This window comes from Bactrocera neohumeralis, unplaced genomic scaffold (genome assembly GCF_024586455.1).
Source record: "Bactrocera neohumeralis isolate Rockhampton unplaced genomic scaffold, APGP_CSIRO_Bneo_wtdbg2-racon-allhic-juicebox.fasta_v2 cluster09, whole genome shotgun sequence".
Classification (NCBI taxonomy): domain Eukaryota; kingdom Metazoa; phylum Arthropoda; class Insecta; order Diptera; family Tephritidae; genus Bactrocera; species Bactrocera neohumeralis.
In genome coordinates this window covers 11,766,962-11,781,060 of record NW_026089622.1, presented here as the reverse complement: position 1 = coordinate 11,781,060, position 14,099 = coordinate 11,766,962, and the positions used below count along the sequence as shown (strand labels likewise).

General features: G+C 38.5%; 2 protein-coding genes across 14 annotated transcripts in view; both read left to right on the top strand.

The window, feature by feature from the left end:
• LOC126764541 (endothelin-converting enzyme 2) overlaps positions 1 to 14,099 on the top strand; it is a 1,258,369-nt gene that overhangs the window by 1,065,672 nt on the left and 178,598 nt on the right. Inside the window, exon 12 of one of the 12 annotated variants that reach the window (XM_050482235.1) lies at positions 8,973 to 8,991. The exons of the other annotated variants lie outside the window; for them this stretch is intronic. Coding sequence (XP_050338192.1) covers positions 8,973 to 8,976 — 4 coding nt within the window. The 3' untranslated portion in view covers positions 8,977 to 8,991. Of the gene's footprint in view, positions 1 to 8,972; positions 8,992 to 14,099 lie in introns of those variants that run through there. 12 annotated transcript variants of the gene reach the window in all.
• The window catches only part of LOC126764552 (uncharacterized), a 307,965-nt gene that overhangs the window by 124,219 nt on the left and 169,647 nt on the right, over positions 1 to 14,099 (top strand). The window lies entirely within an intron of this gene.

Genomic DNA, 14,099 nt, shown 5'->3' with positions numbered 1-14,099 from the left:
ATAAGCCTCAATTAGAGGCATACAAAGGCGTTGCTGATATTAGCAACACTACCCGTCAGGAAATCCAGGGAGGCCTGATCCGCGCACTTGATGACCCTGTAGCCCCTGAGGGTCTCAGAGGAGTCAAACTCCAGGTCAGGACCCGCCGGATTGTCGAGTACATAGCTTAGCACCATACTCGACAATCTGGCGTCGATCTCCACCCATCTTTCCTGTACCGTGCTCGGTGAGGAGGAATTCCCATCTATGATGGCCACTTGCAGGCTATCTCTGGCTACATCGCAGAAATGCCTTGCCGCTGTTGCGCTGCTCTGTTCGCCTTCACTCCGCCTCGGTTTTTTAGGCAGAGTTTCGGGTGTTTCTGTCGTAGAGCGATTCCTTTTTTGTGAAGTGCTCTCCTGTTTGTTCTCTACTAGAGGTTCTGATTGCTTCCTTTTCAGGTAGCTTTCATATTCCTCCACTATTGCTTTGAGGCGCTTTGTTTCTGCCTCATCAACTGGGGGTGCCGGCTGCCTGGTCTTTGGCTATCTTCCCTAGAATGAAGACAGCCCTCTGGTACCGGTTTTTCCTCAGCTGATTCTGGGATTTTTTTCGCTTCTTTTTGATTTCCCCTTTGGCCGCCAGTGCACTTTGGTTGGTGCTCATGGCAGCTTTGGAGGTGGACGCTTCCTCCCTAACGTTCGCTGTTATCACTGCTGTATCTGCCGGTATACTTAGGTTGGTATTTCCGGCAGTACCTTTACTCGTCTCCTGGCTGGAGGCGAGTAATTCGTCTTCGTCGGATTCCGTAATGGGAATCCTGTAGTTCATGTCCTTAGTCGGCGCTTTTGTCGTCAAATTGGTTGTTGTAGTTGTTGTTGTTTTGTTGTTTCCGTTCATTTATTGGTCCCACGAGTAAGCCGGAAAGGGTTGGTCACTCGTCCGCAGAGCCAGTATGCGGAGAGAAGGCTTTTATACCTCCGACCTCGCCCGGGCATCGGAGGGGACCGTTCGCGATCAGCTATTTATTACCCCCCGCTGGCCATTCAGCCCTCGGCACGGGTACGTCGACACCTTGGCTTAGGGTGGTGTTGGTGCGGGTATCCTCATACTTCCACAATAGGAGATGGGCGTAAAACCTAGGGTTTATTCATTCATTTCACTATTGTGGGAATTATGGGGTGTCCCTCTTAGTTCGTAAGATTAGAGTGCGTTTCCTTTGGGATGCACACTTTGCTCTTACTTAAGCCCTTTCGCCACGACAAGGCGACCAACTTCAAAGACTTTTTTAAACTTCTCGCAAGTTTTTTAGCTTATGCCCTCCTGTACATAGTTCGCATGACGTGAATTTATTTTGTTCAGATATGAACGCTTGTGTTTTCAAAAAACTTCTGTTTAAATGATTGTTGCTTCCGGCTTGGGGTCTATTGAGGCTTCGATTTAGGTCGTGTTGAACGTTTTTAGTTCTGATTATTTTTGTCTACCCTTTTCGCAATTTCGTATTGGGTAGTTAAGAATTCTTTCATCTGCTGCCATGTTGGGCATTTTCTTTTTGATGAGAGCTATTGCTCCCACAAAAGTAACGATTTTTTTGGTAATGCGGTGGTAAATATGTTTACCAGAATAGGATCCCAATCGTGTGTGGGAATATTGTGCGTCGATAGAACCGACAAACAATTTGAAACAGTAGATTCTAATTTGATGAATTCTTCACTGGCTTCTCTTTGAATTTTAGGCAAGTTCATAAGTATCGTTACTTGCCTGTCACTTAATATTCTCTCATTTTCTTATCTTATTCTTAGAGCTTCCAAAGCTAAATTGAAATTATCGTCATTTAATGCGAACTGCTTGACTATTAAGCCTGTTTGACTTTTAGTTTTGTATCGGAGGTGATACAATTTTTGAGCCTGTGATAATTTTGGATGGTTTATGTACACGGCTGTAAACATGTCCAGGAAGGACGGCCATTGTTCATAACCTTTGTGGTAACTTCACTCAACTGTGGGGAGTAGGTGCAATTGACTTTATAAGTTTTAATTGATGTGATATCATTGCTTTCATGCCTTCATACTGGTCTAAGCAGTTTTCGTATTTGGCGTAAGCCGAGGATTTGAAATTTCCAGGTAAACCTGAATCATCAGTTTCTACTATTGCGTCGTATGCAGCTTGGAGGCGTGTCCAAAAATTGTCAATATTATTGTCAATTTTTTATTTCTATTACCGATTCAGAGTTGTCCTGAATCGGTGAAGATGCAAATCGAGTGCAGTATTTAATCAAGCTGTCACTCTCAGAAATGAATTTAATATAAGAAATGTCTCTCCCCCTTTTTTGCTTTGTAGCACCTTGCTTCGAGCGTGTAGCTTCTGCAGGTGTACACGGACTTTTGTCATCAGTATTCATTTTTGGAATTCTTAAGAATTCTGCTTTAGATTCTTTTGAATCAGTGCTCATTCAGAAAATTGCTTTTAATAGAGATATTACCGAAAACTCTTTTTAATCAATAAGAGTTGCTATTTCCGTAAAATTGGATGAGTCAAATATATATGTTACCGAACGCTCTTTTCAAAATAATAAGAGCTTTTATTTGCGCAAACGAATATAATAATGCGTTTATCGCTTGTATTTATCTCGTTTGTCGAGCCTTGTTTGTTTTTTTTTTTTTTTTTACGGATTTATTTGTATGCCCTTGTATCAGTGCGCACTGAAACTAGGTCAATATCCTTTGTAGATACATACATGTTGATTTTATGTGCATATAGTATGCGTTAAATAAAATATGTGCAATTGTGCTTGTTCTTGTTTGACAAGGAACAAGATAAATGCTAAGAATTCGCAAAATTGGACTTTCAATATACATATGTATGTATGTACAAAGGTAATTAGCATGTATAATACATATTTACTTTGTTTAACCAAAGTTGTTTTGATTCACCGCACTGTTTATGTATTTTCTTAATTTGCATTTCTTAATTGTATCCTATGTTTATATGTATATAAGCATTTTAAAATATACGGCAATATAAAAAATAATTCGCGTTTATGTATTCGCGTTTAGAAATATGCGCTAAAGCGCTAATGTATATATTTATATACTTGTATGAAGGTATGCATTTATACGGATATGTACATATTAGGGCGGGTCGATTTAAAAATCGCCCATTGCTCTGTTAAAATCATATTCTAGGGATCAAAATAAGATACTTTGCCAAAGGAACCATACCTCTAAAACGAATTTTGATGTCCCCCAATTTGGGTCGAACCTTTGGGTAGGGGCAAATTTTGAAAAATCCCACTTTGACCCATTTAAAGTGCTCCAATCGAGTCCAAATGTATGACCGACCCCCACTAACTTTGGACGGCAAATCCGCCCATGCCAGTGGCACACCCGCTGGGACTCCTCTGGGGGGTTCCCCATACAATCATTTCAAAAAAGCACCATTTGTGGTGATTTACATGAAAAAATCAGCTAAATTGCTATGTTTTTTCTTTATTTTTTTTATTTATTTATAATAATATCTATTTTTCTCTCTTAAGAATTTTATTTAGTCAGAAATATGTAAATGAAAAAAATTAATTTAAGTGATGATCTGAAACTAACAATGGACAATTGTGTTTGCCCTTGAGATCGCAAATGATCCTAAACTAACAATAGACAATTATGTTTGCCCTGAAGATCGCAAATGATCTTAAACTAACAATAGACAATTGTGTTTGCCCTTGAAAACGCTTATGCTTAAGATATGTGTACATACTGTCGGTATGTACAGTAGATTAGTGTTAAGATGTGTGTATGCACTCAGCATGTGATGCATACATAAATTAGGATAAGGAATGCTATAAATAAAGGAGCTTTGGGCAACCAGAGCTGAGTTCTATTTAACAACCGAAACCCTACGCGTCTTACTCTACAATTACCATTTCATTCTTATTACCTCAAAAAGTTTACAATGAATCCACCATCCTCTACACCGCAAGATGAAGCAACTACATCAACAACTATCGAAAACCTAATCAGTCATATACCCAAGCAAGATGTTACTGTTTTTGGTGTGTCTACTAATTTGACTGATCTTAATTTACCAACCCATCTGGATATCTTTAGATATTATTTTTACTTAAGCGAACGTGCTAAAACAGAACAAAAAAAGTTTACCCATAAATCATTCACTATTCAAGTACAAGATAAGTTTATTGGAATTTGGGAAAAACTTGGTATGGAAATAATGCTGAAAAATAGTGTATGTAATAAATTGAATAAATTGCTTGACAAGTATCAAGAGCAAATCAAGAGAAGAAACAACACCCAACAATTTACAGAGTATGTAAAATCTCTGGAAACAATTTTTTACATTGGAACATGTAAATGCGATTTGTAGGCAGCTCCATGTGCATGCGGCTGGGTTCCCGAACGCCTCAAAGAGTTCATCAGGGATAATGGGATGCCCAACTTATTCCAGTGTGAGAGCGCCTCAAAATAAACGTTTTTTATAACATTTTCCATTATGGCCAGATCGAAGAAAGTAAGAATTTTTGGGTATTTAAATTAAAATACCTAACATTTATTACGATTGTAAATTATTATATATCGGACTTTTAATATATGGCGAAACTACCTAAGTCCTGTTTTATGCTTTTATAGTATATTAAAACAACTGACTTTTGATCTTTCAATACTTAATAAGGTGAATTAAGCCTGTTAGTTCTCAATTACGAAATGTTTTTAATCATTGGTAACTGAAAATTAATGCTACTATGCATCAAATTGCAAAACATTTCATGAAATATATTTAAATTTCGCATTTTTATGATTTTCATTGTTTCACATTTTTTATAAGTGATCTTGAACGGCGGAAACAAATTCCTCTGTTCACATATATTTTGGTATAATTTCAATCTGGCCGTCCCAGTCATTCCAATTGCAAAACGTCAAAACCTACCCAATCCAGTCAACTGTCAAAGTTCGGTAGGTGAGCGGCTCTCACATTTCCAGTGACAGGAGAGTTGGGCAACTCTTTATCTCTGGAGTTCATGCACGATCAACATAATCAGAGAAGACTAACAATGAATGCATTTATGATGGAAACTGAAGAGCAAGGAGCAACGTCTATGTCATCAATGCCAACATACCAAGATCCCGATGATTTAACATACGCACCGCCACCGGTTCAAGAAGATATGGATATAAGCACAAGTTCACAATACACAGAGAGATAAGATTGTTTTAACTTTGCCTTGGTATGTGACAGATTTGGTGTGCCTGACAGAGTAGCATCAGCATTGGGAACCGCTCTTTTGCAAGATTTTAAAATTAAAGATAAGCATGGGAAACCTCTTATTATGGATAAATCGAAAGTTCGCAGAGAAAAAGAGAAATGCAGACAAGAAGTGCTTCGCAAACGGTTAGATGATACCAATTTGTTAGCGTTTTCATTCGATGGCAGAAAAGATGATACTTCAACGATAGATAAAATTGATGAGAAGTATCACACTAGGATGGTAAAAGAACCTCATCTTGTTATTTTGAGAGAACCCAATTCTGAATTGATTGGTTACGTAAGACTGGAACATGAAACCGCTGAATACAAAACAACCAAATTAAATGGTTTTTTCAACGATGAAAATATATCACTGGATACATTAATTGGAATATGCACTGACGGTGAGTCAACAAACACTGGCCCACACGTTGGAATTATACGATGATTCGAATTGCTGTTAAAAAGACCATTGCATTGGTTTGTTTGCCTTCTACACTTCAACGAACTTCCGTTTCGGCATTTGTTTGAAGCTTTGGATAAATCAACCAGCACTGGACCAAGATCGGCAACCGGAAAACTGAGCCGTCAAATCGAAACTTGTGAAACTCTTCCGGTAAGTTATTGATATCACTCATTTATTATAATTGTCAACCATTTTTGATTATTTTATTATTATATATTTTTAGATGGTGGACGGCTTCCAGAAAATTGAGTTGCAAAATATGCCCCCTGCTCCAGAAAAAAAAAAGAATTTTCCACCGATTCGAAGTACTTATACGACATGGCCCATGCAATTTCTAGCGGCGTGCAAAAAGAACTTGGATCTGGCTAACATCAAACCAGGGAAAATTGTACATTCTCGGTGGCTCTCCAAGGCCGCTAGATTATTGCGATTATATGTGACAACGGAAAATCCAGATGCAAATTTAAGAATTCTGGTTGAATTTATAATTAAATGTTATGTGCCAATGTACTTCAATATCAAGTATTACAGCTCTGTCGTGTACGGCAACGCATTATTTTTCAAGTTCATTGGTTGGTCACGATTTCTAGAACCTCGCTTGCGCAAAATTGTCAATCAAGTAATTAATGATAATTCATATTATGCGCATTCGGAAAATATCTTGTTATCAATGTTGTTTGATGATAGGAAAGAAAAGCGCGACTGTGCCATCAAGAAAATTCTACGCTATCGAACCGATGTTGACGGGCCAATGGAACTTAGAGTCTAGAAAAAACCAGATATAAACTTAAATTGCACAAGTTATACGGAAATGATCAATTTGAATGATATAAATATCGTATTTGAACAACCATTCACGCGAAGCATTCCGTACGATACATTGAAAGAATATTTAAATCAAGATGATCCACCGTTTAATGATCCAAAAATTCCATCACACATACAAGGAACGGAACGACATGTTCAATTGCTAGCTAGCGTTTCCAAACGGGTTATACCGGAAAATGTAGAGGCTGTTATGGCGACGACATTAGAGAGCCGTGCGAAATTGCCCAGACTAGAAAGTAAAAAAGACTTCAAACAATAATTTTTTTTAATTTCTTTTCTATAACTCACTTAAATTAATTTTTTTCATTTACATATGTTCTGACTAAATAAATTTCTTAAGAGAAAAAATAGATATTATTATAAATAAATAAATAAAAATAAAGAAAAACATAGCAATTTAGCTGATTTTTTCATGTAAATCACCAAAAATGGTGATTTTTTGAAATGATTGTATGGAGAACCCCCCAGGGGAGTTCCAGGGTGTGTGCCACTGGCATGGGTGGATCGGCCGTCCAAAGTTAGTGGGGGTCGGTCATACATTTGGACTCGATTGGAGCACTCTAAATGGGTCAAAGTGGAATTTTTCAAAATTTGTCCCTGCCCAAAGGTTCGACCCAAATTGGGGGACATCAAAATTCGTTTCAGAGGTATGGTTCCTTCGGCAAAGTATCTTATTTTGATCCCTAGAATATGATTTTCATAGAGCAATGGGCGATTTTTTTGCCTCCCCACAAATCGACCCGGCCTAGTACATATATATGTATATGTATATATATGTATAACGAAATTTTTTTCGTTACGTTCAATCCGCTTGAGGATATGTATAAGTATACGTATGTTTTTATTCTCTTTTATGCTATATTCTTCTTGCTATTTTTTGCTCACTTTTTTGGAAGCAATTCCTCTCACAGCTTAATAAGCTGAAGAGGTATTGTTCGTATTATTTGCAAGTATCCCTCTCATGTGCTGAACACAATGAGCGCGACAGACTGCAAACGACATTTGTCAAATATTAAAATACACACGTTCTTATGGACACAGTTATTTTGACAGCTGCACGACTACACGACTGCAGGCCGACAGTTGTCGCTTTCGCTAACTTCAATATATTCTTATATTTGCCAACGACAGTAGAGTTGACAGTAGGGAGATGAGGTAGAGTGGTGATGCCACTAATATGTAAAATGTAAAATTATTCAAAGCTCTACCAAACCTGACGTTATTTTACAATTAAAAGCATAAAATAGATCTATTATATCATTTGTAATAACAAGTGATAATTTAAAGCAAATAAATTTACCTATTTACTTATTTTTTGCATAAAAAATTTCACTTTGACCAAGATATTAAAATTTCATTGAAGTGCAAGGTATTAGTAGGGCCACAATGAAATTGTTATGTTGCTGCCTTCTCACAAATGTTCATGTAGAAGGATTCACAACTCCATTTTCAGTTCACTGTCATGCTGCTGCAGTCTGTCGCGCTCAGCACATCACAGTTAATGAACTGGAGCGGTATTGACAGAATAATTAGAAAATGAATTTGTATTGATTTTTTTTTGTGGATTGTGTGCAAGAATGATAGAGAAAGAGATTATGCAATGCGCATTTTTGTTTTTAGTCAGCTGTTCTTGCTGACGTCACGGTTGACTTATTATTCGCCCGCGCCTTTGAATGTGAATTCGAATTGTATTTTCGCGTGCAATATTAATTGTGAAATTTTATATTTTTTAAAATGAGTTGCGCAGTGTTCGGATGCAATAATAATAAAACAGTACTAAAACAGTGGATTCATTTTTGTGCACTTCGCGCCAGAAGCCTTCGAAAGAAATTTGCAGTTTGAAATGGGTAATTATAGCATTTTGATTACAATAATTTTACTTTTATAACCAAACACTCTTGCAGGTTTAAGTTCGCGAAGTCTAACGAAGTTGCTACATAGCGCTTTTCTCACATTAACCAGATTTACTCCTGCAGAGTCTAATGAACGGCAGAAAAGGATGGAGTCTCGTTTAAACCAGGACGTTTTAGAAAATTTTTTGGCGTAATCCGGTTAAAAGGCGGTCTTCACGATCACCCTGACAGGCAGGAGTTCAAGTACATATATGCTGCGTTCCTATATACTTGGTCACAACGAAGGACCGATTACAGATGAAGGAAATGTTGAAGTCGACAACACCCCAGATTTGGAAGGGAATTACTTATCTCTAACCGGTAATTATCAAAATATTAAACGTACATAGTATTATAAACCTAAAACTACAGAAAACATTCTTATATAAAAATGTATTGATGTTAAAAAATGCAAGTATGTACTTACATACAAACTAATTTTTTGCATACTAACCACTGTTTCTTATCCTAATTGTAATAATAATCTTAACTAACAATTTATTCCATTTATTTATACGCATGTACTATATATCTTTAATATATTTTTGCAGGTAATATTTTCCAACGTGTGTCAGTTGATCTAAATTCCACTGACCCAATTGAAAAAAATGATGACGTGGAGATTCTCAACAACGACGGACTTGAGAATTTGGCAGGGTACATCTGCCACAAACTCGGTAAAGACAACCCCGAAATTTGTGCCAATTCAGAAAATTGTTCGTCTTATAATTGGGTGGATCACCTATCTGAAGGAGGACTCTCAAAACCAACAGATATGTTGATGGAGCATATGAAAGCCATGCAAGCAGTATTTGACGACTTAAATAGTACTGATTTGCATATACATATGTAAAAATTACGTCCAGAAGCAATTAGATTTAAGTAATTTTGTAAATTGTAGCACCAAAGTAAAATAATTGTTTTTCAGAGCTAGAAAGTATTTTAGGATTCGTTCCTTAAATAAAAACTTAATTGAAAATATGTATATATATTAAATAAGACAATAAATTGATAGTTGGTCACAAAATATTCAATATTTTTTTTGCATAAATGTATGTTTATAGTTGAAACAAACACAGCAAAGAGATAAAATTAAATAATACAACGAAAATACAATGAAATGAATATGTAGGTAAATGTTCACTATAAAATATTCACTTATATTGATATCTTTTATTAATATTCACTTATATTGATGTTAAATTTGATGATATTCATGATTTTGTATGCCTGCAATACAAAATTGCTTCTTATTGCAAAGAAAAACAACCAACTGAAAATCAGCTGATTGTACGTTGGTCAACCGTGACATGGATAATATGATACGAGACTCTTTGATTCGAGAGAGAGCTATCAAAACTCGCATATTTTATAACATTTGTCAATGATGCCACTGCTGAAAAAAATTATATAGAGTATGTAATAAATTATACAAAACACTAAATAAAACACTTTGAAAATGCATACATATATAAAAGCTAAAATGCAAAATCATTAATAAATTTACATAAACATTTATTTTGCACAGTTCAATAAAATTTCATTTCACACTAATATCGTCAAGTAATTATAGCGCTTTACTTCTGCCATCCCGCCTTTCCTGAAATCAACTGTCAAAAATTCCCTGATCTCCTTGGCTGTCAAATAATCAGGGAACGCGTTTGAAAGAAAAATGCGAGAGTCTCGTATCATTCTATCCATGACCGTGACGTAGACGCGCAGAACGAACAAAATTTGAACTCGTCATTGCGCAATCTTGTTTCTATCATTCTTGGGTACCAAGTGCCTAATTAGTAGTGAAATTATAGTGGCTAACTCGTACCAAGTACGCAATTTATAGTATAATTTTTACAGCCCTTTTCACATGCCCTCGCTAATATCACCACTCTCACTATTGTTAGGTTTTTGATATTTGTGATGTTTTCTGCAGGCTGACGTGATTTAAAAAATTTAAATGCTCACAATTTCCTCCCAAATTTGTGATGTCTGAAAGCAATTCACAATGTGAAATTGGTTGTGTTTGTTTTGATAATTTCAATACTATTTAAGTTCGCTGTAAACCTTGAAAATAAAAACCGCAAACTCACCCGTTGGTTTAATGACAACGGCGATTTCAGGTATCGATTTACTGTTGATGCGTATATGCACACGGATTGATCGAGAACCACAATGGTGGAGGCGATGAGGGCGTCGACAGATGGGGCAGCTTATCCGACGGGTCTCCGAAGTCCTCGATGTTGTCGATGGTGGTCGGGTGCCACCACGAGGTGCGGGTGTAAGTACCACTGCCGGCGCGGTTGCCGGTACAGGTGCCGGCGTTGTTGCCGGTGTAGTTGTCGTCGTTGTTGCAGCCACAGTTCGGGGCGCTGGTGTAGGCCCGGTGCGTGGTGCATTGGTAGCCCGAGCGGTTTGCGGGGTTGTTCTGGTGTATCTACATCCATGGTGATCTGTATAGAGAAGATTATTGGTTATAAATTTCTATCAGATAAGCAGACATTGTGATCGTGCCACGGTATGTGGCATGAACGTGTCGTCGTATTGATCGATAATTTTTTGGCTAAGATTCTTGGTTATTTTATACGGCGTCTTAATTCGAACGGTTTATTATTTTTTAGCGGTTTGTTATTGGTGTATTCCTCGTTTTAGTGTTAAATTTAGTGATTTTATTAGTTATATCGCGACATTATCGGTTTGGTTTTTTCGATTTTCGGATTCGGGGTCGTCGGTGGTTGGTACAAAGCACAGCTTCACGAGCGGTCTGGTTAGTGTTCCGTTTTGCGTACGGAGATCCACCCCCCCCGTATGTGACCATCGGAGCCATAATGAAGCTTTTCTATGCGGCCCAGCCGCCACTCGGCAGGGGTAGACAATCATCATGAATGAGGGCACAGTCTCCAAGTTTAGGCGCTTGTTCAGGAGTCTTCCAGTGGTATCTTTTGTGGAGATCCTTTATGTATTTGTCCTTCCATCGGCGGCTGAAATCATGATGGAGAATTTTAATTCATTCCCATCGATTTAATAAAGTTAGAGACTTCACGCCTGGCTCAGGAATGGCCAGGATGGGTGCTCCTTTTAGAAAATGCCCTGGAGTTAAGGCGGTGAAATCTGAGGGGTCTTGCGATAGTACTGTGAGTGGCCGTGAATTGAGAACGGCTTCAATTCGATTTAATAACGTCGTGAACTCTTCGTAATTGAATTTATAATTTCCAGCTACCCGTTTGAAATGCGATTTTAAGCTTTTCACAGCTGATTCCCCTAAACCGCCCATACGAGGAGCGCTTGGGGGTATGAATTGCCAATTGATACCTTGAGGGGCGTACTTTTGTACGATGTCGGGTGACACTTGTCTTAAAAAATCCACAAATTGCTTTTCTGTGGCTCGTTGAGCTCCAATAAAGGTTTTGCCATTATCGCTCATGATTTTCGAAGGGTAGCCATGTCGAGCGACGAAGCGAGCAAATGCCGCGAGAAAAGCCTCGGTCGTCAGATTACTACATAGCTCAAGATGTACTGCCTTTGTCGTGAAACATACAAAGACGGCCACATAGCCTTGCATGACAGTGGGAGACCTTAACATGGACGCCTTTACCTGGAAACGCCCAGCAAAATCAACACCTGTTGTGGTGAAAAACAGAGCGAAATTACACCGTTCATGTAGAAGTGCTGCCATAATCTGCGTTCGCATCTTCTGTTTGTGCATAGTGCAAGTCTTGCACGTGAAGATGCAATTCTTGATTAGTAGCTTAACACGGGGGATATAATACTCCTGACGTACCATATGTTGCATGAGGCGATGTTCGGCGTGTAGCATTAAGATGTGGATGTAATGGAGGAATAATGTGGCAAATGGTGACCTCTCTGGAATTATTATGGGGTGGCGTTCATTGTATGTTAGGCTCGAATTAGCGAGCCGACCATTGGCACGAAGCAGACCTTTCGTGTCCAGAAATGGGTTTAAAACTAAGAGTAAGCTCTTTTTATCAATCGGCTTTGATTCTCTTAGTAGTGATATATCGCGGCTGAAGTAGCGCGCTTGTGTATATGCTATTAGTGCGAACTTTGCCTTTTTTAACTCAAGGTGCGTCACTGTGTTGCATGGGAAATTATGTGATCCCTTGACTTTTCTTCTAAGTTGTTCTATAAATTTGAACATATAAGCAACTACTATTTTTTCTTTTTTTTTATAGTAGGGGAAAGCATCGAAAGCCGAAGTGCGGAACTTTAATCCGCTAAACCTAACCTACTCCCAACTCAGGAGTCTCCCACGGAACCACCGGCTAGGTATTACTTCGTGGGAAGGACAAGACATTTAAGTCTCCTCCTAGTCTGTTGAAAAGATCTCATTTTGGTCATTATGAACGCCGACGCTTTGCTGAGAGCTTTCCATTTATCAGTCGACTGACACATGAGTGTCGTCAAGTTATCGACCGTAAAACTACCACCGAGTGTGGTTTTTAGCTGTTCCCTTGTATTCGAAAATGTAGGGCAATGAAATAATACATGTTCAGAGTCTTATATATGCTCTGTACACGTCGGACAGTTCGGACTAATGTCATCGTGGAATCTGAAAAGGTAGCTTCTAAAGCATCCATGTCCACTAAGTATTTGGGTCAGATAGAAATCTAAGTCCCCATGTCGTCTGTCTATTCACGAGTGGATGTCCGGTATAAGTCGATGGGTCCAGCGCCCTTTGGATGAGGAATTCCACCGCTCCTGCCACATTTTAGTGCTCTTATTTCTCTCCTCTGTCCTTACCGATACTGTTTTAGGCGTTGATAATTGATATAAACGCTCGAGTTCATCTCCCTGGATGTCAATGGGCGGCATGCTGGCTAATACTTCAGCAGCGTCGGTTGATATAGTCCGGAAAGCACTTATTACCCGAATTGCAGAAAGCCTATGCACTGCAATTATTTGTTTTGCATACGCTTTTATATCCATTGCCTGTATCCATACTGGTGCCGCATACAGTATTACGGAACTCATTGCTTTCGCTATTAAGAATCGCCGGCTGGAACGCACACAGCCTCTATTGGTCATCATTCTCGATAGCGCATTATAAATTCTGTTTGCCTTCGCGGAAGAATACGCCAGGTGTTCTTTAAATTTTAACTTGGAATCCAATATTACTCCCAGATACTTCAGTTGCGGCTGTAAAGTTATCTTGCACTCCCCTATGGTGAGCTCTATTCGTTCTTCTATCAGTCCCAGTTATGAGTAAAACTTCTGTTTTTTCCTCCGCCAGTTTCAGACTCATAGATGAGAACCATTGGCGTAGACTATTTAAGCACTCATTACATTTATTTCTCAGGTCGGCTAATTGTTTGGCGACTGCTACCACCATGAGGTCGTCCGCATAAGCTACTAGTTTCACGTCTGTTGGTTGCTGTCTTCTTAGCACCCCGTCATACATAAGGTTCCATAATAGTGGGCCTAACACTGAGCCTTGTGGTACTCCACTTGAGATAGAGTAGCTCTTGGTGCCTTCGTCCGTCTCAAAAATCAACTTTCTGTTTTTAAAATAGCTCGTTATTATGTTTATGAGGTACTCAGGGACCCGTATTTCATCCAGGGCTTTTATTATGTCTGCCCATTTTGCTGAGTTGAACGCATTTTTGACATCCAGGGTAATCAGCGCACAATAATTTTTTGTGCCACCTTTCCATCTTTTGCTACTT